The sequence below is a fragment of the Drosophila pseudoobscura genome, chromosome 2 (assembly GCF_009870125.1).
Source record: "Drosophila pseudoobscura strain MV-25-SWS-2005 chromosome 2, UCI_Dpse_MV25, whole genome shotgun sequence".
NCBI lineage: Eukaryota > Metazoa > Arthropoda > Insecta > Diptera > Drosophilidae > Drosophila > Drosophila pseudoobscura.
The window spans coordinates 29,287,155-29,311,918 of NC_046679.1; the positions used below are offsets into that span (position 1 = coordinate 29,287,155).

The following is a 24,764-nucleotide window of genomic DNA, read 5'->3' on the forward strand; positions in this document are numbered from 1 at the left end:
TCTCTCCAAATATAGCTAATATAGCTAAGATACTGACTGGAGGAAGGCAACCAAGGCACTGGCCATAAATATAGGAATACATAAGAGCGTGGATTGCATACAAATATTATGTCAATACCCAAAGAAATCGAATGACTGGGTGAGCGCCTACAAAAGAGAGGAAACTATGGAGAGTCTGAGAACTGCAAAGAGAGAGCCGAAACACCGCCTTATCATCGAAGCATGATCCACTAGTCGACCCAACATGCAGCTGCTTATAATTACCCCACAGCCGGCGAGAATTTTCTCAGTTTGTTTCGATTCGCCAAAGCCTTAGCAGTGATTTCTATGGACTAAAGAATTAATACATAAAAATACAATAATTAAGGCGAATTAATTGCGTGTTTTTCTATCAGTCATGAAGCCACTTAGCCGCAAAACAAGTTTCGCCGCTCTGCTGCTGCTCTGTCTTCTGAGCTGCGTCTCGGCCTACAATTATCTGGTGGTACTCCACACGGCAGCCCGATCCCACTACCACGTGGGATCGGCTCTGGCCAAAGGTCTGGCCGCAGCAGGCCATCAAGTGACCATTGTCTCGCCCTTTGAACTGAAGAAACCCATCAAGAATATCAGGGATGTGCCTGTGCCCAGTATTTTGAATGCCATGAAAGGTACGTCGAACAGTCTTACAAAACGCAGTGCACTTCGTTCACATTATCTTTCAGTTGGCTTAAATATAATCTAATCAATATGATTCTATTTCTCGCCTATTGGCAGGCCATATTGGTAAGCTTTTGGAGAAATCGCAAGAGCCGATCGTCACACGTATCATTGATTTCCATCATATGGGCCTGGCCATAACCGGAGCCATGCTGAGAGATCCTATCGTGGTGGAGCTGATGCAATCGAATCAGACCTACGACGCTGTCATCTCTGAGGTCTTCCTCAACGAGGCACACTTTGGACTGGCGGAGCACTTCAATGCCCCGCTGATAGGGTTGGGCACCTTCGGGGCCATCAGCTGGAACACAGATCTGGTAAGAGTTTACCAAGAAATCCACCACTGAGACCTTCATTACGATTTGTGTTCTCCCTTAGGTTGGAACCCCCTCACCGCCTTCTTATGTGCCGCATGCTATGCTCAAGTTATCCGACCGAATGACGCTGTTTCAGCGCATTAAAAACCTGGCCTTTGTCTCGTACGAGTATCTTTTTATAAACTACTACTACCTGCCCCTTCAGGAAGCCATCTACCGAAAGTACTTCCCCAACAACAAGCAGGACCTGTACGAGACGCGGAAGAACACAGCTCTGGTGCTTCTCAACCAGCACGTTTCTCTGAGCTTCCCTCGTCCCTACTCGCCCAACATGATCGAAGTGGGAGGCATGCACATCAACCGCAAACGCCAGCCCCTGCCCAAGGACATTGAGGAGTTCATCGAGGGAGCCAAGCACGGAGTGATCTACTTCTCGATGGGCTCCAATCTGAAGAGTAAGACCCTGCCTCTGGAGAAGCGTCAGGCCCTGTTGGACACCTTTTCCCAGCTGAAACAGCGGGTCCTGTGGAAGTTCGAGGACACGGAGCTTCCCGGCAAGCCCAAGAATGTCTTCATCTCGGACTGGTTTCCGCAGGACGACATTCTGGCCCACGAAAATGTGATTGCCTTCATCACCCACGGTGGCCTGCTGAGCACCACGGAGTCGATCTACCATCGCAAGCCCTTCGTCGGCATTCCCATCTTCGGGGATCAGTTCCTCAATATGGCCCGTGCCGAGCAGAATGGATATGGTGTCACAGTGAACTATGAAGAGCTGACAGCTCCCAAGCTGCTGGCAGCCATTGAGCGGCTCATTGGAGATCCAGAGGCCACCAAGAAGGTTCAGGACATGTCCGATCGCTATCGCGATCAGCCGGAGACACCGCTAGAGCGGGCAGTGTTCTGGGTGGAGCACGTGACCCGTCACAAGGGCGCCAAGTACCTGCGGAGTGCCTCCCAGGACTTGAGTCTCATTCAGTATCATAATCTGGACGCCATCCTGATCCTATACGGAGGCATTATCTTTGTTCTGTACTGTCTGTTTTTGCTGATTCGTCGCGTGTGGCGTCTGCTGCAGGAGTTATTTATTGAAAGAGCAAATAACAAGACAAAGCCCAAGGCGAAACTTAATTAGAGTTAATTTTTTAATTTCGATTAAATCTATGTTAAGAAATAAATGTGTACATGTCCAGGATACCTTTAAATGTTTTTGATTATACCCGATATTCAAAGAGTTCTGTTGTGGATCCACTCACAAGGAAACGTCGACCACATAAAGTATATATTTCTTCTTGATCAGCAGTCATAGCCGATTCGAGTCGATGATCTCCTAAATCTCAGAAGCTATAACAGTTGCAGAAACCAAATATTGTATCCAGACTCCTGTGATATCACACGCAGAATCATGGAGAGTGATCATATCTACCATTCTGCAGAACCTGGATCAGATCGGATCATTATTATAGCCAGAAGAAACAAATCGAGCTGCTGTAGCTCCCTCTCTTACCTCTCCCACGCTGTTACCCGTGAGCGGAGGTCAGAAAGATGCCAACTCTCATGACAAAAGTGAGCAAAATTGAGAGTGATCGCGAAAACAAAAGACAGAGAGAGAGAGAGAGCATGCGGTAGTCTCTGCCTCCAATACCAGTCCCGACGCAAATAAAACATTAAATAACAAATACTGATTGTGTATCGGGTATAATATCGGGTGTATATATCGGCGATGCTAAAATAAAATAATCCAAAGACTATATATGTAAATGAAAATATGTACAAAAAAGTCCTTTGATTTTCACAAGCAGATGCCTTTCTAAGGTTCAAATTATTATAGGACAAGGAATACACCGAAAATTAGGAGATCCCTATTACTTAATTATGAGATAACCCATAACCTTTATAAATTCAATGCCCCAAGCGAATTCAGCTGTTATATTTGAGTTCTCATATCATTTTCTCCTTCTTTTTTCATTTAAATTGTGTACTACAGCCAGGTAGAAGAAATCTTATCTGATCGACAAAAAACATTCTTCTATGTCTCCACAAAGCCGGTAAGGTAATCAAAACAAAACACGAAAGCAACGAAAACCCATTGAGGAAAGAAAGAGAGAACAAAACCAAACAGAGAACAGTTTAAGAGCGAGGTAGTAGACGAACGCGATAGACGAGAATAGAGCGAGTGAGTGTGGGAAAAAGAGAGGCAAGAGAGTGGCCTACAATCAGGCACGCAATCGTATCGACAGACGCAACGCGTCTCCGTATATACAACTCGGATTGATTTTGGGCTGACTAACGATGATGTGGGAACACACCATGGTAGGGTGATACACCAGCCATTGAGCCCGAGACACTCAAAAGCCAGACAGACGGCGGCCTGCCTATAATAACACCACTGCCGGCGAGAATTTCCTCAGTTTATTTCGGGGCGCCAACGCGGGAATATCGATAGAACATCAGCTGGAACTACAACAAGCCACATACAAACATTCTATTTCACAACTGGCAGCGATTAGCCCCCCAGTTATTCGTGTATAATTCCAACATTCGGAACACCCTGAACAGCCATGAAGTCATTGAGTTATAAAACAAGTTTCGCGGCTCTGCTGTTGCTCTGTCTTCTGAGCTGCGTCTCGGCCTACAATTATCTGGTGGTACTCCACACGGCAGCCCGATCCCACTACCATGTGGGATCGGCTCTGGCCAAAGGTCTGGCGGCAGCAGGCCATCAGGTGACCATTGTCTCGCCCTTTGAACTGAAGAAACCCATCAAGAACATCAGGGATGTGCCTGTGCCCAGTATTCTGGCCGCCATGCAGGGTGAGTTTTTTGGGTTTGCTAGAAGACAAATCATGGATCATAGCAGTGGTATTTCTTCTCAATGTTGTAACACCCAAGTAGAGGGTACTTTGTATTCGCCATATCATAGAACTGCATTCTGAGCCTCTGGCCTATCGTATTACACAATCTTATCAGCCCTTGGCTTTTCTTACACCATTTCCAGGCAACATAGCCAACCTCTTGACCAGCTCTAAGCAACCGATTATTAAGCAAATTATCAACTTCCATCACATGGGCCTGAACATAACCGAGTTTCTGCTAAGCGATCCTGTTGTGGTCGAACTGATCAACTCGAATCAGACCTACGACGCTGTCATCTCTGAGGTCTTCCTCAACGAGGCACACTTTGGACTGGCGGAGCACTTCAATGCCCCGCTGATAGGATTGGGCACCTTCGGGGCCATCAGCTGGAACACAGATCTGGTAAGACTTGCCTTGAACTACCCAAAGAAGTCTCTTCTTATCCCACTGTTAATTTTGTAGGTTGGAACCCCCTCACCGCCTTCGTATGTGCCCCACGCACTGCTCAAGTTCTCCGATCACATGTCGCTGGTCGAGCGCGTGGCCAATCTGGCCTTCGTGTCGTACGAGTATCTCTTCCTGAACTTCTACTACCTGCCTCATCAGGAAGCCATCTACAAGAAGCACTTCCCCAACAACAAGCAGGACTTTTACGAGATGCGAAAGAATACGGCTCTGGTACTCTTGAATCAGCACGTTTCTCTCAGCTTCCCCCGTCCCTACTCGCCCAACATGATCGAGGTGGGCGGCATGCACATCAACCGCAAACGCCAGCCCCTGCCCAAGGACATTGAGGAGTTCATTGTGGGAGCCAAACAAGGCGTGATCTACTTCTCGATGGGCTCCAACCTGAAGAGCAAAGATCTGCCCTTGGAGAAGCGTCAGGCCCTGTTGGACACCTTTTCCCAACTGAAACAGCGGGTCCTGTGGAAGTTCGAGGAGACCGAGCTGCCCGGCAAGCCCAAGAATGTCTTCATCTCGGACTGGTTCCCGCAGGACGACATTCTGGCCCATGAAAATGTGATCGCCTTCATCACCCACGGTGGCCTGCTGAGCACCACGGAGTCGATCTACCATCGCAAGCCCTTCGTCGGCATCCCCATCTTCGGGGATCAGTTCCTCAATATGGCCCGAGCCGAGCAGAATGGCTATGGTGTCACAGTGAACTATGAAGAGCTGACAGCTCCCAAGCTGCTGGCAGCCATTGAGCGGCTCATCAAGGATCCAGAGGCCTCCAAGAAGGTGCAGGACATGTCCGATCGCTATCGGGATCAGCAGCAGACGCCTCTGGAGCGGGCCATCTTCTGGGTGGAGCACGTGACCCGCCACAAGGGCGCCAAGTACCTGCGGAGTGCCTCCCAGGATCTGAACTTCATTCAGTACCACAGTCTGGACGCCATCGTAATCCTGTACGGCGGCATCATCTTCGTTTTCTACTGTCTGTTTGCGCTGATTCGTTTCTTGCTGCGCTCCCTGCAGGAGTGCTGTGCCGGAAGGGCAGAAGCCAGGTCAAAGAAGCCAAAGGCCAAACGAAATTAGAGTGTAGAACTGTCCGTCCCAGTGTAGATTCCATTAGAGGCTCAATTTTTTGTGTATCACTGCTCTAGAAATTTTCATGTTATTTTAAATATTATTTCGATTCAAAGAGAACATTTGTAGGCCGCTTAGAAACGAATATTAGACTCAATAAAGGTGCTAAGAACTTGTGTATGAATTTTCCCTGAATTTATGGGTTCTGCTCGAATCCGTTAAGAGTATATCTGTGTATAGATGTTAGTTCTTGTTACCATTTACTTTTGGTGCGCTCTTGAAGAGCTTATGAAAATTTCATTTGATTTTTTGCGGGGCAAAAGCGTGCGGTTGTGTCCCGCTTTGGAGCCCGCGGGCCGGGAAACTTGTAAACTAAAATGGGAAAATATTGTGAACTTCTATCGAAAAAATGCCATAGCCTCTGCCTTCTCTCTCTCTCTCTCTTTTCTTTTCTTTCTTTTTCTGTTCCATCTCTCTCGCTTTCTGTGCGATGCTGCAAGTTGCACATAGTTAACGCTTCAGTTGTAAAAATGCCCATCAGCGCGTTCAAATTTTTAACAGCAGCCAACTGAGTGCCACGCCTCCCACCTACACCCACAGCCACACCCACGCCTCCCACCCACAGAACGCCCCTCGGCCGAATGCTTTTATTTTCTTTGCCGTGGCAGCAGCCGGCCCCGGCTTCCACCGCTCCTTGGACGGGCCAAAAGGCGTGTAAAAGTTTTAGCACAACTTATTGAAACTGTTTTGGGCCAGGGCCATGCTGCTGGAAAATCAACGTCCGTCGCGGAAATGTTGGCGGCTTTAATGCCGGCTCCTCGCCCATGAAGTAATTGTTCTTGTGGCAGCAGCAGAAGCTCCAAAAGAGCCTTCAACAGAACCTCAGAAGGAAGCTTATTTGTGGAATAAATAAAAAGGTATATATGTACTAAGAATTACAACAAGTAAGTACTAGGTACAGGTTTTGGAAAATTCCAATACTTATGTAATCTTCAGATAGGCTAATCATCCGACAAATTGATAATTAAGAGCACATTCTTATATACTAAGAATTACAACAATTAAGTACTACGAACAGGTTTTGGAAAATTTCATTATATAGTCTTTATATAGGCCCCCACAAATTGATAATTAGGAGCACATACTTAGAACTCAAGAAAACTCTAGCTGTAGTGCTGAATAAATTATCTTCCGATTCAGTTTAAAGCGCCATTTAAATGGAGTTTATCATGAACTAGATGCACACCCAGTTGCCTTCAATTTGAATCTCAGTTTGTTCAAGTTGATATTTTTTTGTTCTCACTCCATTGATCTCACATCGTACGTGACTATTCAGCTGAAGAGCAACGTCTGCCTTTAAACCTATACATGTACACTCAGCGAAAAATGGCCTAGTAATCGGTTTTTAAATAAAAACAGGGAAATTAAATAAAAGTCAACTAAGGCGGTCCATAATTAATTGAAATCTAATAAAACACTTTAAAATAAATACAATATATTAAATTTATAGGAAATATATTAAATTTATATATAACATATATATATATATATATATTTTTATAAACACATATAACATTATAAAGTATTTAATTTAACTAGGGAAATATTGAATTTAAATTTGAAATATATTTATTGTAAATCAAGTATTTTTAAGTTAATGGTAAAATGTTTTTGAATGTCCTCCCTCTTTGACAAAATTTATTATTTCTCTATTCGATTCCTTGGGCTTTTTTCTCTTTGTGTAAATATATTTAAATATACCTATATACATATATACTGCCCTGCATTCTCATTTTTATAGGCTTTAATCGTCGCTGGGTAAATCCCCAAAAGCCATTCCCAACGAGACTTTTTGTATAAAAAACCCCAACTGAAATGGGAAACTTTCAGTTGGAATCGAACAGCAGCAAGATGAACAAGATCTTGGTGGTTCTCCTGGCCATCGGGTCATCATCCGTGCTGTCCTTCGAGGTGCAGACCGACCTGGGACGCGTGCGGGGAGCTAATCTCACCTCCAGATTGGGCTTACCCTTCTATGCCTTTCGGGGCATACGCTATGCCGAGCCGCCGTTGGCTAATTTGCGTTTCCTGAACCCCAAGCCAGTGAAGCCTTGGTCGCCCACTGTCTTCGATGCCACCGAAGATGGACCGATGTGTCCCCAGCCGTGGGAAAATCTTACAGATGTCTCCGAGGACTGTCTGCGGCTCAACGTCTACACAAAGGATGTCCAGGGTCGCCGGCCAGTGATTGTGTTCTTACATCCCGGCGGCTTCTATGTGTTCTCTGGCCAGAGCAAGTATCTGGCTGGGCCGGAGCCCTTCATGGACAGAGATTGCGTTCTGGTGGCGCTCAATTATCGCCTGGGAAGCCTTGGATTCCTGGCCACCGGCACAGCCGAGGCGCCGGGCAATGCCGGGCTCAAGGATCAGGTTCTGGCCCTGCGCTGGATCCAGCAGCACATCCATCGCTTCGGTGGCGATCCCCAGCAGGTGACCCTGCTGGGCTACAGTGCGGGAAGTATCAGCATAGGCCTCCACATGCTGTCGCCCATGTCGCGGGGTCTCTTCCACCGCGGGATTTGCATGAGTGCCTCGCCCTATGGCCAGTCCAAGTATCAGAGTTCGGACTTACAGTTGGCCCAGCGGCAGGCCAGGCTACTGAAGTGTCCGGAGGAGCCTGCAAAGGATCTGGTTGATTGCCTGAGGCAGAAGCCCGCCCTGGACTATGTGAGCTCGTACAATGGCATGTTTGAGGTGGGATGGAGTCCCGTGCTTAACTGGCATGTGGTCATCGAAGAGGACTTTGGTCAAGAGCGTTTTCTGGTAGAGGATCCTTTTAAGACCGCCCTTAGGGGCGATTTCTACAAAGTTCCCCTGATCACGGGCATCACTGAGTTCGAGTTCCTCTCAGCGGCATTCTGTAGGTTTCATTAAGATCTACGTATCTCCTTTTCTCCACATGTATCTTCTTGCAGATGATTTGCGAAACGCGAGCATCATTGGCAACTACAACAGGGACTGGGAGCACTATGCCCCGATTGCCTTGCTCTACGAGCGCGACACGAATCACTCACGTCTTGCCAGTCGTGTGCTGCGTGAGAAATATTTGGGTAATGTCAAAAAATTGGAGTATCCGCAATCCCTCAAGGGCTGGGGCGAACTCTATAGCGATGCCTTGATTGGTGTGGCCTTCAATCGTTTTGTACGCCTGATGGCACCACACACACCCATCTACATGTATCTGTTTCGCTATAAGGGCAGATATAGCTTCCTCAAGAATCCGGATAATAAACAGGCAATGGGTAAGAGATTAGTTACTGAATGAGAGATTGTTCTATAAAAGGTATATGTATGTATTTTCTCAGGACCTGTCCATCACGATGAACTTATATATCTGTTCCATGTATCTCTGGAGAGTCCTCTGCTGAAGCGTGAGGATCCCGAGAATCAAATGGTAGAGCGCCTCACACGCATGTGGTTTGAGTTTGCCGCAAAGGGGTAAGTAATTGATATGATATGATTCTCAACAGAGTCTGATGGAGCCTTCTTCCTAGGGATCCCCACAACAAGACCGATGAGTACTTGAAAGACCTGCAATGGCCTCTGTATAATGATAAAGATAAATCTTACCTGGAAATCGATACACAATTGACAGCCAAAACTGGTGGCTTTAATCTGGAGAGATATCAGATCTGGGATGAGCTGTTTCCCTTGCCAACTTCGTAGGGAAACTAAGGGTATATAAAAAGGTATATTAAAGTTAGATATGCCAAAAGGTTTATTCAATAATTATTCAACAAATCAAATATGATATACTGCATATATAGCCAAAGGTCTTTTTTATATAGTTTCTAACTGATTCTCAGAGGGCGAAAAGAAGGAAGGGAAGGGATATATATTCGCTATAATTCCCGGTATTATTTCAAGGCTGTTCTTACGTAATTAGATCTAGATCGTGGGAGGGAGAGCGAGCGCTGACGAAGAGGACTAACAGTGAGCTGTTACCGGGAGCGACCACAGCCTGTTAGAGGCGAGCACTAACAGCGAGCTGTTACTGGTGGCGCCCACTGGCTGTTAGCGGCGAGCGATAACAGCGAGCTGTTACCGGTAGCGTTTGTTTTGTTTGTTTTAACAGCGCGCTTGCCCTGTTAGAGCTGCTGTTGCCCCTCAACAGAAGGTATAAAAAAGTCGTACATTTATTAAGGTTTATTCAACAATCATGGAATTCTTATTAAATATACTTCATGTATAACCGTGATTCTCTTGACAAGATTATAGAGTTTCCCTAATAGAAAAGAGCCATGGAAACTGAAACTCGATTCGGCTATAAATTTCATTTTCAAACTACCAAATTCTCTTTGCCCAAGAAATCACTTTGCTTACAATCTGAGGAAAGCAAACAAACAAAAACCAATGCAAACGTCTGCATGAGTCGAGTAGAGAAAAATTGATGAAAAATGCTCATGAACATATAACTATCGCAAAAAGGTGACCGGAACATGGGACTTGATGTTTGTAGCATATTTTCGCACCAATTTGCAATGCCAGTTGCAGCAAAAATTCTTGTAAAAACAAGAGAAAGAGAGAGAGAAACTGGGAAAAAGAAATAGAAAAGTGCTGTGAAGCATTTGATTTGCTTGGCCAAGTCACAGCATTCCGTTCAGATTCACAGATCAAAAATTGGAGCACTGCACGGCAGAGCATTTGTGACACATTTTCTGTGAGTGCAAATTGGATTTTGCTGACACTGCGTGAATAATTCGTTTTCGTTTTCGAGATTGAGCCAAAAGAAGTCTGCCTCTGCCATGGCAATTAAACAGTGAACGAAATGTGAGAGCTCATTAAAAACGCGTCAGACCACAAAACAGGACATCATTAAATTGTTCGCCAGGAGCCATGGGCATTTAATGGGGATCAATCGTTGGTATACCATCCCCACCCCCCACCCCAAACCCTAAATCGCATGAAATTATCTACATTTGCATACCAACAGTCCAGTGGCAGTGGCAGGGGCAGGCGGGGGGTGTGGCTACCAAGGGCTAATGGCTATGGTAGCCACACCACATTTATATGTATACATAGCTCATGAATTTTTGATTACGCATTTGGCAATGCGGCCAAAAACACAGCCAGCCAGAGAGCTGCAAACCAATCCAACGGAAGTGACTCCATGCAATTTAATATTACGCATACGCAGCGTATGCAACTGATTGGCAGCGGTTAATAAATACACACAGGCAGGCACACTCCCTCTCTCTCCCTCTCTCTCTCTCTTACCGCACACGTGCATGGATACCCGAAAAATATTTGTATGCATATTCCATAATTCACTGCACACGGGCAATCGGGCAATCGGCAATCGAGCAGCTTTTGTGTGTGACCAGAAGAGCATCGTTATATAATAAATACGCGATTCACAATATCCCCATCATTTTGGTGGCAAATAAAATGCGTGTGCGGGTCCACGAGAGGCCAATCAAGAGGCAGGAAATCATTTAGAATTACACGAAAATATTATGCATTTATACAGGGAAAAATATTGCGTATTTCTGTATATTAATTTTCGAAATTTCAGCTTTATTTAAGGCCCACACAATGTAGCTACAGATCAAGGACAGGAAGATAGGTATCTCAGTCTCTTAAAGGCTTCTTTTGTGACTTTTGTATCTACCTCCAGGCTGCCATATCGGAGGCACAGCCACAGTTAGCGCCTTAGGTGAGGCCTGACCATTGCTAACTTTTGGTTCGATTTCTTATAGATAACACAAATGATACGCCAGATACCCTTATCAGCTGTAGACACACGCATAAATGTTAATATACAGCCGGAAAAGAAGCCTTGGTGACAAGCAAATGTTTTCTAGTGAAAATAATTCAAACAAATGTCATTTATTGCAGTTTAACAGCTCTATAAAAGGCGAAGAAAATCGGAACACTATTTCGAACAAACTTCAATCGCAAAGATGGGACTCCTCTGTTCTTCTGTGGAACCCATTCACCCATTTATTTTTTGATTTATTTTGTATTTATTCCATAACTTTCTGCACAGTTTGTGGAATTTTAAAGACAGTTCCATTTGTTTTAAGGCCAAAAATACATTTTCCATAGATTTATAAAGCTTAATCCTTTTATCAATAATTAATGTCCTACAGATTCTTTTGCTTTTTCCTCCCAGATTGTCCCAAACCAGCTATGCATGCCAGCTTCCACAGCAGAGCCACAAGGACTACGATAAACAGTAGGGCACCAGCCAGTAGGGTGCCAATGACATCCATGCTGTTGTAGGTGAAAAAGTCCAGCTGCCTGCCGGCCACCCGCATGTGTGCTGCTCCCTTGTGCCGCAGGATGTACTCCGTCCACCAGTTGGCCTTGGCCAGAGCAGTCATGGGCTGATCCCGATACCGAGCCGATGTTTCCTCCGCATTGAGGGCAAAACTCTCCTCGGTGAGCAGGCGGCGTAGAGCAGAGTTCAAGTCCGAGGCAGTCATTGTTTGGAGCCTGAGGACGAGGCCCAGGCCCGTTCGCTGGACATGATCCATATTGCGGAACTGATCGAAGAAACAGGGCAATCCCAGCATGGGCTTGCCATAATGGAGGCTCTCAACTGTACTGAGCATGCCCCCATGGGTGATGAAGAGTTTTACCTTGGGGTGAGCCAGGACAGCCTGCTGGGGAAACCATTTGCTGATAAAGACATTCTCTGGCTTGCCCGGGAGTTGGTCATCGTCGTATTTCCACAGCACTCGTTGCGGCAGACTGGCAAAGGTCTGCAGAAGCACTTTTAGCTGATCCTCAGTCAAGGATTTGCTCCGGAAAAGGGTACCCAAAGAGAAGTATATCACTCCCGCCTCGCCTGAACCCTGCACGAAGTCCTCCATGTCCTTGGGCAGATGCCCTGACTGCTGATCATCAATATGCAGTCCTGCGGCCTCAATCATATTTGGAACATATGGCCGCGGGGGAGCCAATGCGAAATGCTGATTCAGCAAGATCAAAGCAAAGTTGTTGGTGACCTTTGCCAAAGGAACTTTATCGGCCAGCTGGCTAAAGTATTTCCGATAGATTTCTTCATGTTTGGGCAGATATTTCCACCTCCAGTTGATCCAGGATACTGAACGCTCCACAAAGTCACTTAAACGTCCGTAGAATGAGTCCCGATCTGGCAGCACAGCCGTGGAGGTGGGCGAATGGAGGTAGGAAATGGGTGAGGTATTGCCCGCCAATTCATCGATTTTCCAGTCAGTGCCGTAGGGTGCCAGGCCAATGAGCGGGGCATCGAAATAGGCTGCCAGGCCGTAGAGGGCATCCAACCGCCAAAGATCCACCAGAACGAGATCGAACTGAGCCTTGCCTGGCTTGAGTATCTCGCGACGCACTTGGTCATTGTTCAGCACAGCCTTTGTGAGACTCACACAGTAGTCGTGGGCAATGTTATTGGAGTCCCAAAGGGACGAGGCTTGAAGAGCAGTCAAAAGAAACTCTGAAAGAAAAATGTGTAGAGATTTCACCGAGACTCAACGTTGTCCAGAGCCTACCTTCAAAATGTTCAAGCACTTCTGGTATTGGAATATCCCTGAAGTTATGGACAGACTCCTTTTGAGGGAATGGACTAACAGATGTGACCTGATGGCCCTGCGATGCCAATGACTTCAGATAGGGCAAGGCATAGTAGTAATGCGATGGACTTGGTATGGGAAATAGGGCCAGAATGCGGGCACCCTCCAGGTAGCTGGGAAGCAGCAACACGAGCAGGTAGCAGCACCACCGCAGATCGGACATGATCGAACGTGGCCCCTCGAACTCTGGCAGGAAACTGAGCAAGAGAGAGCTGACCGGCAATCGTTTTAAGGGTTTCTGAGCAGGCCCACCATGACTGTGGGTTCTGTTTTCTTATAGATAAGGAACAAAGCCATAAATCAAACAAGAGTTGACCTGGGAGAGACTTCTGATTACACTGCAACGAAATATAATCACTTTGTGGCATTTTTCTATATTTTCATTTCAAATAACTATCTTATCTTCCTCACACTTTGTTTTGTATAAGAAAATACACATAATCATAGCCAAACACAAAATAAGAAATTTTGAATAGTTTTTATACCAAAAATCGTGTTATTCCTCACTGATTCTTTTGCTTTTTCGTCTTTGATTGACCAAAACCTTGGCAAAACCTAGCCAACTTCCAGAGAACAAACACCACCAGGATCAAGCCCAAGAGAGCACCGCCCAGGAGTGTTGCTATAACGTCAATGCTGTGATATACCAGGAAGTTCAGGTCCTGGCCGGCCACACGCATATGCGGGGCACCCTTGTGCCGCAGGACGTACTCTGTCCACCAGACGGCCGTCTCCTGGGGACTCATCGGCTGATCACGATAGCGGGTCGACATCTGGCGGGCCTTGTCCGCAAACTGTGGCTCCTTGAGCAGGCGCTCGATGGTATGTTTGAAGTCCTGCTGAGTCAGGGACTTGTGATCGAGGCTCAGGCCGAAGCCCGCCTGCCTGGCACGCTCCACATTCAAGAACTGATCGTAGAAGAAGGGCAGACCCAGCACAGGCTTTCCGTGATGTATGCTCTCGATGGTGCTGAGCAGTCCGCCGTGTGTGATGAACAGCTTGACCTTGGGATGGGCCAGGATATCTGGCTGGGGGAACCACTTGCTGATGAAAACATTCGATGGCTTTCCAGGGAGCTGATCGACCTCAAATTTCCACAGGACCCGCTGTGGCAGGCTGGAAAATGTTTTCAGTATCGTTTCACGCGTTTCGGCTGGCAGATCCTTGCTCTTCACATTCGATCCCAGGGAGAAGTATATGACTCCTGCCTCGCCCGAGCCCTGAATGAATTCGTCAATGTCCTTGGGCAATGGCGCTGGCTTGTGGGATATGTGCAGTCCTCCCACCTCGATCATGTTGGGCACATACGGGCGCGGAAAGCTCAGCGAAAAGTGCTGATTGAGCAGCACCAAGGAGAAGTTTCGGTTCAACTCGTTGAGAGGAACCCTGGCTGCCGCGTCGGGGAGGTACTTCTCGTAGATCTCCACTTGTTTGGGCATATGCACGAGGTTATAGTTGAGCCAGGCAATCGCTGTATCCACAATGTTGGTGAGACGTTGCCGGAAGGTCATGCGATCCGTAAAGCCCGTCGTCTGCAGGGGAATATACGAAAAGGGCGAGGTATTCCCCACCAGCTCATCGATATTCCAGTCAGCCCCGAACGTCGACACCCCAATGATGGGTGCATTAAAGTGTGCCGCAAAGCCATAGTACGCATCCGATCGTAGAGCCTCCACAATAATCAAATCGTAGTGATCCTTTCCCGGGGGTAAAAGTGTCTCCTGCACCTCCTTATTCAGGAATACAGCGCGTGTTATGTCCACAAAGAATTTGTTAATGAAATCATTCTCCTCCCAGAGATTCATGGGATCGCCAAGGTCGGTGATGATATCTAGAACAAACACAGATGACATTACTCTACACTTTCGAATTGGAAAACACCGAAATACCGTCATAGTTGTTAAACACTTCCAGCACTGGGATATCGCGAAAGTTGTGTAGGGGTTTCTTCTGGGGAAAGGCATTGATGGAGGTCACCTCGTGACCGCGCGCTGCCAATGCCTTCAGATACGGCACTACATTGATGTACTGCGAGGGACCCGGAAAGGGGAATATCGCCAGTATACGAGCTGCCTCCAGGCTGTAGATAGGCCACAGCACCAGTAGACTTATCAGCGCCTGCCGCAAAGCCAACATCTTTATGGGTACGGTCCGATGCTAGTGGAGACCAGAAATACACTGAATCGTGGGGTAACCTGTGGCGCATTCTCCAGACCCCATTAAATAAACCTCGCCCCCCATACACATGCGATAACAATTTTAGTAAAGAGCCGATTGTGGTGGGCATTTGTAGGCAGTCCACAACTACCGGCCTCCCCATGCCCCCTCGCCAGTCTCACAGCATCTCGTAAGCCTCGTATGCGAATACTATATGGCATGATTAAATTGCTGACAATTGCCTCGTCGTGTCTCTCCCTCTGTGTGTGTTTTTTTCTGACAGCTCCGATTGCAATCGTGATGAACGATTGTCCGGATTGTGCGTGCACTAAAACGCTGATAATGCTATTTAACTTGGGATAAGGTTTAGGCAAGATTAAGTTATCATGGGTGTTATTATAGGCATATTATATGTTCATTCATGTCTGGAGAATATATAAGACTATAAGATACCAAGACATTTATTAGGAAATTCCATATAATACCACCCCGTTCGGGGTATTGGCATGGTATACTTCAATTTTCGTTTGAGCGAGCTGAGTCGGTCCCCAGAATCTAACAACAAACAACGCGCACATTGTTTTTTCTTTCATATTCAGGGTATTTTATGGGGAATAATACTTGTTCGTTAGATGCTTCGTGGTGTGGCCGTTCCGGGGTACGAGCATTGGGCGGGCTGAGTCGGTCCCCAGAATCTAACAACAATACACGCAACCCTCGATGGCGAGGCGCAGAAAAGACTTACTTTTCGGTCCCCAGAATCTGAGAACGAAAGGTAAAGTCTACAGTCTTTGGTTTTATTCATATAACCCCCATAGCCAGCTCTTGTCCTTCCATCTATGAGTTTTAATGACAGTTTTTTTACAATATTTTGAATTTTAGCTACATTTTCCATGAATACATAAGGTGTAAATGGTTTTAAGTTATGGGAATGTAAAATTGTTAAAAATTGTAAATTGTTAAAGCATCAGTGGGATACGTTTTAAAGTAAATATTGCCATAGAAATATTCAATTTCTATGATTATTTTTGAGTATATTTTAAAATATATAATTCTAGCTTTCATTATTGAAGTTAGTTATCAAAATGAACATTAAATCCTGTTCAACTGTCTCTATAGTAGCACTGTTTTCCATTGATTAAAATATGTGACTTTTTTGTTTAATTCGGTGGTTTTTAATGGCTTAACAGACTTTAGTTAATCTCTTTGATATGAAACAAATAACATAACTAATAATAACTATTATTACAGATAGTAATTGACTGGCTGACCTCGACGCTACCCACAATTCCTACTGTTCCTTTAATTTGTTCTCTGTCCCACGACGACGTTTGGAGATGACATAACACAAAGCTTCTATTAAAAGCTTAAGCACAAACAAAATGACGAGCAGTGATAGAACAGCGACAGCCCCAAGCACACCCCATGTATCCAAGCCGTGAAGCTGGACAAAGTTCAACTGTCGTGAGGCGCATCTCAAGTGTGCGGCGCCCTCGTGACGCAGCACGTACTCTGTCCACCAGACGGCACGCTCCAAGGCAGTTTCCTTCTGATCGCGGTACAGCTTGGACTTGATCTGCGCCGCCTCCGCGTACGAGGGATTGTCGAGCAGCTCGTGGATCAGAGACTGCAGCTCCGTGCTGTTGCTGCCCCAGAGATCGGCAGCCAGGCCGTAGCCCGCCTGCTTGGCCCGCTGCACATTCAGATGCTGGTCGTAGAACACGGGTAGACCCAGTACGGGCTTGCCGAAGAAGATGCTCTCGATGGTGCTGAGCAGGCCCCCGTGGGTGATGAACAGCTTCACATTGGGATGGGCCAGAATATCCGGCTGGGGGAACCACTTGCTGATGAACACATTCTCCGGCTTGTCCTCCAGTTGATCCGCCTCGAATTTCCACAGCACTCGCTGCGGCAGGGCGCTTAGGGTCTCCATCAGGACCTTGCGTGTCGAGGGCGGCAGGTCGGCACTCTTGATGTTCGATCCCATGGAGAAGTAGATGACGCCGTGGGGGGACTGCTCCACAAATTCGGCAATGTCAGCGGGCAGGGGCTGCACCGTTCGCTGCTGTTCGAGGTGGAGACCTCCCACCTCGATCATGTTGGGCAGATAGGGTCGGGGATAGCTCAAGCTGAAGTGTTGGCCCAGCAGCATCAGCGAGAAGCTGTCCATGACCTGCTCCAACGACTGCTGGGCCTGGGGGAAGTACTTCCCGTAGAGCTGCCTCTGGGTGGGCAGATGAACCAATCGCTTGTGCAGCCACACGACAGCAGCCTCCCACACATTCCACAGCCGCTCCTCGTAGCTCATCTGCTCGGTGCGCGATGACAGCAGCATGGGATTGTAGGACAGAGGCGATATATTGCCCATCAGCTCGTCGATGTGTCGATCCGTGCCGTACGATGAGATGCCAATGGTGAGGGCGCCGAAGTGCTGGCCCAAACCAAACAGGGCCTCGTTCTGCACCGTCTCCATGATCAGCAGATCAAAGGTCTCATGGCTCTCCAGCAGGGCCTTGACAGCCGCATCCTCCAGGACATTGGCGGTGAGCATGTTGAGGAATTCCGTGGTCATGGACAGCATTTTCCACTGTCCAGCCGGTTGGCTGAAACCAGCAGCAGCAAAGGCTGCCACAAAAAACACTCTACAATCTCTGTATATCCCTCGATTAGGTGTGTTCTCCTCTGCTTACCTGCCATCAGTTCGTGTATCTTTGTGGCACCAATCACACGAAAGTTGGGCTCGCTTTTATCGCTGCCAAAAGTGTTGATTACCGTCACATTATGACCTCGTCGCGCCAGCTCCTTGAGATACTGCTCGGCGAATATGTACTGCGATCGGCCAGTAAATGGAAATACGGCCAAAATCTTTGGGCTTTGGACCCTCTCATCAGCCGCCCCCACACTGAGCAGCAGAAACAGCCCCAGGCCCAGGGCCAGCAAAGAGCAGGGAGTTCTCATGTCCAACCAAATCGTTCCGCCAGCAAACGACAACTAATCTCTGACAAAAACCTTTGCCATATAATTATCGGCAAAAGTCGGGGAGGTCTACTGTTTGTATCGGATCCCCAAAAGAAAAACACATACAAAATATGTTCACTGGAGCGAGGCATTAGATGTTTTTTGTTAATTTATACATATATATATCGAAGGCGTCACCGGCTTTAGCTCTTGACAACATTGTTGTTTGTTTATACACAACATTTGAGGTTGTTATGCAATCGTTGAGAGAATATCGCTCTCTCTCTCTCCCTCTGGCTAGCATTTACTCTCTTGGAGTATACTAGGCTCTCTGTCTTTGTTCATTGCTCTTTCCCTACATCACTCTTTTTTTGTACATTTTTAATTAAACAACACGCCTTTTGTGCTCCGAGAACTATTTGTCATGTACCCTACACATAATTGAGTGTTGATCATTTAAGTTTTGCTATAGGAAACATCATAAGTAAAATAAATAACAAGAAAAAATATATTTCAAATTTCAATTGGAAAAATTCTATGGAAAATGTAAGTATTTTTTTATTGAGAACACAATGGTTCTATATATTTATTTATAATATATAGTTATAAGGAATTTTTAAGCCGTAAAGAAAAAAGCCCCGAAAATCGAAAAAATCGAGAAAATAAATTTATAAATTAATATAAATATAATTAAATATACCAGTACTTTGCAAATATATTTATATATACCCATATATTTATTAAAATTATTTATTGCTTTCACTTGCATATATTTGATTGAAATATATTTTATACTTACATTAAATGTTTTCATATTTATTATTTTTATATACATATAGATAAAAAAAATTTTTATTTATATAAAATATTTTCATATTTATAATAAATATATTTCATATTTGAACTTGATGACACGCATTTTTGTTGTTTTTTTTTTAATTTTTGTTAAATCTGTGATAATATTATATATTCAAATGAATTCAACTGTTTTATATTTATATTAAATATATTTCCTGCAAATTGAAAATTTTATAATATTTATTTTAAACTGTTTTATGGTTTAATTAATTAAAATAAAAATTAAAAAAAAAACCTTTAAAGTGAATTGCATTAAATTTAATGTAAATTAATGTATTTAAAAACCGAATTATTAAATTAAATATGGGTGTTTTTCTTTTTTTACATGTATATTACCATTTGTATTTGTAGTTTGAATAATTCTAGAGCTGCTTAACGTGTGCCTTACATGAAGATACGTAGTATTTGCATCTTCCTAAAACCTGTTTTTATCTTACATATAATTAAAAACCAGCTGCTGTTTTAAATTATTTATAAGTAAATAGAATTTTATTGCGTAAGCTAAATTATAACTAAATTCTGTCTTTCACAAATCAATCACAACAAACATTCCCCAGGGGCTGTAGTACCTGAAATTCCAGAGATTCCACTGTCTGACTACTAAACTCTGCCCCAAAACACTTAGCCGAATCGTATAAAAATAAAACTTGGAAACACTTTTAAATACGCATAAATAAAAAGGGTAATCGAGATTAGATAGGGGACCCGAGTGTTTGCCTCACTTATCATTCCATTGTCCCTGCTGTAATCTAGATAAAGGTTCTATAAAATAATTACAACCCGAAACGAAAATATAACTACGCAGCCCGCTGGATGCCTTGCAAACGAAGTGCCATTTTGGTCAACCAATCAAGGGCGTGTGTCCACTTGGAAAGCGCCGCAAAGACAACACCCACCACAAATGAGAGACGCAGAAAGATCATCAGGAGCTTGTCCAGACAGTAGTAGTCTATGAGCTTTATGTGGGAGGTGGAGACGCGCATGTGACGGGCTCCTTTGTAGCGCAGGACATACTCCGTCCAGTAGATGGCCGTCTCCAGAGGAGGCATCGGCTGATCCCGAAACCTTTTTGATACAAACAAAGCGTTTTGCTGATACTCCGGTTGCTTGATCATCCGCTGAATGGTTTCGGCCAGCTCTTCTCTGTCTACGGCATTGATGTCCAGAATATGGGCCGCACCCTCCACGACCAGGCGATCTATGTTGCGGAATTGATCGTAAAAGAGAGGGAAACCCAGCACAGGCTTGGCATAGTACGCGGCCTCGATGATGCTCAACATGCCGCCGTGGCAGATGAAGAGCTTGACATTCGGATGGGCCAGTATCGCCTGCTGCGGCAGCAGTCCGCCCATATAGATATTGCCGCTGATCTTGGCCGATGGATTACTTTCGAACTTCCAAATAACGCGCTGTGGCATTGCCTCAAAGGTGTCCATTAGCATTTGTACAGTCTCCCGTGGTAGATCCTTGGTCTGCAGATCAAAGCCGAGGGAAAAATAGATCACACCATGCGGCGCCTCATCGATGAACAGCTTCAAATCGGCTGTGAGTGGGGGATCCTCCAGGGGGACATGCATACCAGCCACCTCGATCATGCCCGGGACACTCGGACGGGCCGCAAACAGACTGAAATGCTGGTTCAGCAATATCAACGCAAAGTTTTGCCTGATCTCGCTGAAGCTCTGGTCGAGATGGCCAAAGAAATGATCGTGCAGCTGCCGCTGCTTCGGCAGGAATACCAACTGCATCAGGAGCCACTCCTCGGAGATGTAGTAAAAGTTGTAGATGCGACTCCAAAGACTGTCCACGGCCTTCAGACCCAGCGGCAGCATTGGCTCGAGCAGAGGCGACGAGTCATGACCCATCAGGTTATTCAAATTCCAATCGGCACCGCATGTGGCCAGACCCACCAGGGATGCATTAAAATGTGTGGAGAAAGCAAACATGACATCGGTAAAGCCCGGCTCCACTACCACCATATCAAATGTGGCATTCGAGCGGAGTAGAGCCTGCACCTCCACATTCTGGAGTATATTCAGGGAGGCCTTGATCATGTAGTTCCTTATAGAAACCGCCTCACGCCATTTGCTAACGGTTGAGCTATATAGGAATTCCGCAATGTCTGTATAAGGAATCAGGAATTTGTGATTCAAAGTTGGGATCTTAAATATTTCACTCACCCGTATTGGCCTCATAGTCATCCATGATGCGTATAAAGCGCACATTTTCTATGGGCTTGCACAGTTCGAAGGCATGAATCACTGTCAATTGGTGACCCCGACGTGCCAGTGCCTCTATATATGGTGTCATCAGTAGACACTGCGAGTGCATTTCAAAGGGATTGATCACAAGAATCTGGTCGGCCTCTGTCCGAGCCACCAGCCACAACAGGGTCGCTATAAGCCATTGACACTGAATGAACATGTCGAACGAGTGCTCTCTCTATGACTGACTGACTGACTAGCCCTAGAGCCAAGAGTGCGACGCAACGCTTCAGCGAACACTCAATTACTGATAAAATTTTCGCCAATGATTGAGGTGGTTCCGCTATCAGAAAACAGTATCATTTTGAGCTGCGACATGTGCGGTTTGCTTTGTGTAAGATGGTGAGGCGCCTGGGCTTTGCTGGTCTGCTGGTCGTGGCTCTACTTGGCCAGCAGACCGCCCAGACTGCCAACATTTTGGCGGTATTTGCGTATTCGTTTGGTTCCTCTTATGTGCTAGTCAAACCCTATCTACAGAACCTCGTCCAGCGGGGACACCAACTGACTGTGATATCGGCGCCAGTCTCTTACATGGGCGACATCGAAGGGGTTCAGCATATACGCGTGGAGAGCCTGAAAAAGCTGAGTAAAGGTATGGGCACTTCAAGAGATAGTTGGACTTTAATAAACCCATACATTCACAGACCTCGAGGAGTACGACTATGAGACGGAAATGACCAGCAAATGGGCAGAGGCTTCGTTCGTCGCTGATTACTTCTACAACTGTTCCAAGCTGATTCTCGAGGAGCCTGGCGTGCGCTCCCTGCTCCAGAATGCCAGTGCCCAGTTCTCGATGGTTATCCTGGAGGCAGCCCATACAGATGCCCTTTATGGCTTTGCCAAGCACTACAATGCCTCTCTGGTGGGCATTTCAGCCTTTGGTGGGGCCTGGAACATTGACTTCCTAGCCGGCAATTCGGCGCCGAGTGTCTATGAGCCCATGTCCGCTCTGGGCTTCTCCCGCGGCCTCAGTCTCGTTGAGAAAATGAAAAATCTGATATTTATCAGCGAGGAGCGTCTGGTGGAGAGATTTATCTATCTACCGGGTCAGATTGAGCTCTACAAGCGATACTTCTCTTTTGAGGCGAGCAGTCTTCACGAGATTCGCAAGAAATTTTCCCTGATCTTGCTCAATCAGCATTTCAGTCTCGGTCGAGTGCGATCGAATGTACCCAACCTGGTGGAGGTCGGCGGCATGCATCTCAGCCAGAAACCCGAGCCTTTGAGTGCAGAGCTTCAGGTTTTTCTGGATGAGGCCGTGCATGGTGCGATATACTTCTCAATGAACTCGGACATGCTGGATAAATGGTTGCCGCCGAACATGCAAAAGACGATGCTGAACGCCTTTGCTCGGCTCAAGCAGCGCGTTGTCTGGAGAACCACTTTTCAGACACCGAATGAATCGAATAACTTGTACGTGAGACCGTGGCATCCACAGCGAGAGATCCTCAACCATCCGAATGTGAAGCTTTACATCACTCAGGTGGGACTTTTGTCCATCATTGAGGCGTCCTATTATGCTGTGCCCATGCTCTGCATTCCCGCCTATTTCGATCAGTTCAAGAATGCCGATCGATTGGAACGTTTGGGCATGGCCAAGACTCTTGATATTTATGCTCTGGACCTTGAGGAGGTCGTCGAAACGATTCACGAGCTTCTCAACAATGACAGCTATGCGAAAAACGCCAAAAAGCTGTCCATGCGTTTCACCGATCAGCCCATGACTCCGATGGAGACGGCCATTTGGTGGACCGAGTACGTGCTGCGGCACAACGGTGCCGATCATATGCGAATCGTTGAACAGGACATGTCCCTGATGCAGTACTACAGCGTGGACATATTCTCGGTGCTCTTCGGTCGCATTGGACTCACGGCCTTGATAGTGATCTTCTTGGGCTACACTGTGGTCACTATAGCTTTGAGGACCACCCAGTATCATCTCAGACTGAGTATACCTGTGGTAACCTAAGGTCACATCCCCATTTCTTTGTTGCGTATCATTTCTGACCCTTTCTGATTGTTGCAGTCGGTTTTTACAGATAACAGTCGACAGAAATCGGTTGTTGGCCCTGATAAATAGTAAATTTCCATCCAATTGTTTGCTGAAATTGATGATAATGAAAATATCTTATCAACAGCGACCTAACTAAGCGACCAATGTTAGGGTCGCTTTTGTGTAGACATATTAAGTGCATGACAAATTATATTATAATTCAATTATTTTTAAGTTTATTTATTTTGATTTTTTGAATTTCTTTAAGCATTTCGGATAAATAAAACTTTATTTTGACTGTTTGGAAAACAATTTAATAGAATTGATGTTTGGCATACATTATTTTTATATCCGATACTCCAAGCGTATGGGGATATATTATTTGTATTGGATTTTGTTCAGGTCGTAAGCAATAACAGGGTAACAGAGCTGTCCAACAGACCAGGTTAACAGTACGTTCCCAATCTCAATTAACAGCCTGTGGGTCTCCCGGTTAGAGCTCACTGTTAGCGATCTTTTTTAAACGCTTCTGGCCGCTCCCGTTTACTGTTCACTACTAGCGATCTTCTATAACAGTCTGTGACCGCTCCCGTTTACATCCCTCTGTTAGCGCTCTTCTATAACAGCCTCTGGCCGCTCCAGCTTACAGCTCACTGTTAGCTCTATCTGACAGCTCCTGAGAGCGGGCTCGCGCACGGTTCATTGTTGGAATACTACATTTACAAAAGCAATCCATCCTCCTACAAACATTTCATTCTGTGGATTACTCCTCCTATACCTACAATATTATCCAGCCTCCTACAAACACATGCTAACCCTTTACATATACCAAAGCCATTCCCAAATCAAAACCTATTCCACATCTATCGATGCCTTGAGGTCAACAATTTCCTTACCTTTTATTAGCACCCACACAAATCATATCCAGAACTCCCCACAGCGATTATTTTTTCATAATTGCCGTTTTGCCTCGAACTTGAACAAAGAAATTAAATCTAAAGAAAGGAAAAAGATAAAAATGGCTGATGCCTCCACCCATCGACCCACTCGGCTAACTGCCATGTATATTATAATTAGAAAACTTTACCTCTTTCAGTCGTTATCTATTCGAAGACCTTTTTATTCCTTCATTCATTTCTTTCTTCGTTGGTTTTTTCCCTTCCTTTGGCCCATAAACCTAACCGCGCTCATTACGCATTTTACATCAATCAGCACGTGCCCAGCATGTTTTCAACTCTTTTTCAGCAATATTTATCAAAAAAAAAAGGGGGAAACCTAAAGAAAAAAGAACATTAAAATGCGCAGGACAAGCTGGGTGAAAAAAGTGCGCACAATTGCTCTCACAATTGCTGGGGTAGAATAACCCAAAGAAAGTGAACTAGAAGAGGTCTTGAGGTGTTCTTGAGGTGCAGCAAGAGCTCCACCCTGGAAGCCACTCAAGCGTAATGTGCCTCCTGTCTGTAACGGACCTCCGGACCCATGATAGCCAAGGCAACGAACGCCTGGAGCAAAAGAA

The 24,764-nt window shown here is 45.7% G+C and overlaps 8 protein-coding genes across 9 annotated transcripts; 4 read left to right on the forward strand and 4 right to left on the reverse strand.

Annotated features, from left to right (window-relative positions):
* The first annotated feature begins 73 nt into the window (after positions 1–73).
* Positions 74–2,213, forward strand: LOC4803135 (UDP-glucuronosyltransferase 2A3-like). Its single transcript, XM_001359890.4, has 3 exons — positions 74–650; positions 757–1,016; positions 1,078–2,213. Exons 1-3 carry the CDS (start codon positions 398–400, stop codon positions 2,149–2,151), a joined length of 1,587 nt encoding a protein of 528 aa, XP_001359927.2. The 5' UTR covers positions 74–397; the 3' UTR covers positions 2,152–2,213.
* Positions 2,214–3,427: 1,214 nt separating this feature from the next.
* LOC6897936 (UDP-glucuronosyltransferase-like) lies at positions 3,428–5,586 on the forward strand. The gene is made up of 3 exons (XM_002138002.3): positions 3,428–3,830; positions 4,015–4,274; positions 4,335–5,586. Exons 1-3 carry the CDS (start codon positions 3,578–3,580, stop codon positions 5,409–5,411), a joined length of 1,590 nt encoding a protein of 529 aa, XP_002138038.2. The 5' UTR covers positions 3,428–3,577; the 3' UTR covers positions 5,412–5,586.
* Positions 5,587–7,280: 1,694 nt separating this feature from the next.
* On the forward strand, positions 7,281–9,226 carry LOC4803137 (venom carboxylesterase-6). The gene is made up of 4 exons (XM_001359892.4): positions 7,281–8,322; positions 8,378–8,704; positions 8,768–8,900; positions 8,957–9,226. The coding sequence occupies exons 1-4, from the start codon at positions 7,314–7,316 to the stop codon at positions 9,126–9,128; spliced, it is 1,641 nt and encodes a 546-aa protein (XP_001359929.3). The 5' UTR covers positions 7,281–7,313; the 3' UTR covers positions 9,129–9,226.
* Positions 9,227–11,352: 2,126 nt separating this feature from the next.
* Positions 11,353–13,247, reverse strand: LOC6897937 (UDP-glucuronosyltransferase 2A2-like). Its single transcript, XM_002138003.4, has 2 exons — positions 12,938–13,247; positions 11,353–12,882 (listed from the first exon to the last, which is right to left on the reverse strand). Exons 1-2 carry the CDS (start codon positions 13,179–13,181, stop codon positions 11,549–11,551), a joined length of 1,578 nt encoding a protein of 525 aa, XP_002138039.2. The 5' UTR covers positions 13,182–13,247; the 3' UTR covers positions 11,353–11,548.
* A 125-nt stretch (positions 13,248–13,372) lies between these two features.
* LOC4803132 (UDP-glucuronosyltransferase 2A3-like) lies at positions 13,373–15,208 on the reverse strand. The gene is made up of 2 exons (XM_001359888.5): positions 14,908–15,208; positions 13,373–14,849 (listed from the first exon to the last, which is right to left on the reverse strand). Exons 1-2 carry the CDS (start codon positions 15,152–15,154, stop codon positions 13,522–13,524), a joined length of 1,575 nt encoding a protein of 524 aa, XP_001359925.3. The 5' UTR covers positions 15,155–15,208; the 3' UTR covers positions 13,373–13,521.
* Positions 15,209–15,951: 743 nt separating this feature from the next.
* On the reverse strand, positions 15,952–18,258 carry Ugt35A1 (UDP-glycosyltransferase family 35 member A1). The gene is made up of 2 exons (XM_001359886.4): positions 17,866–18,258; positions 15,952–17,800 (listed from the first exon to the last, which is right to left on the reverse strand). Exons 1-2 carry the CDS (start codon positions 18,131–18,133, stop codon positions 16,467–16,469), a joined length of 1,602 nt encoding a protein of 533 aa, XP_001359923.3. The 5' UTR covers positions 18,134–18,258; the 3' UTR covers positions 15,952–16,466.
* Positions 18,259–19,451: 1,193 nt separating this feature from the next.
* Ugt304A1 (UDP-glycosyltransferase family 304 member A1) lies at positions 19,452–21,470 on the reverse strand. Its single transcript, XM_001359887.4, has 2 exons — positions 21,172–21,470; positions 19,452–21,113 (listed from the first exon to the last, which is right to left on the reverse strand). The coding sequence occupies exons 1-2, from the start codon at positions 21,413–21,415 to the stop codon at positions 19,789–19,791; spliced, it is 1,569 nt and encodes a 522-aa protein (XP_001359924.3). The 5' UTR covers positions 21,416–21,470; the 3' UTR covers positions 19,452–19,788.
* Positions 21,471–21,520: 50 nt separating this feature from the next.
* Positions 21,521–23,287, forward strand: Ugt303A1 (UDP-glycosyltransferase family 303 member A1). 2 transcript variants are annotated; one of them, XM_033377866.1, is made up of 3 exons: positions 21,557–21,589; positions 21,733–21,847; positions 21,900–23,287. In XM_033377866.1, exons 1-3 carry the CDS (start codon positions 21,572–21,574, stop codon positions 23,222–23,224), a joined length of 1,458 nt encoding a protein of 485 aa, XP_033233757.1. In that variant the 5' UTR covers positions 21,557–21,571; the 3' UTR covers positions 23,225–23,287. The 2 variants fall into 2 exon arrangements, with proteins under 2 accessions (XP_001359928.3, XP_033233757.1); XM_001359891.4 differs by having other exon boundaries at positions 21,521–21,847.
* Positions 23,288–24,764: the final 1,477 nt, after the last annotated feature.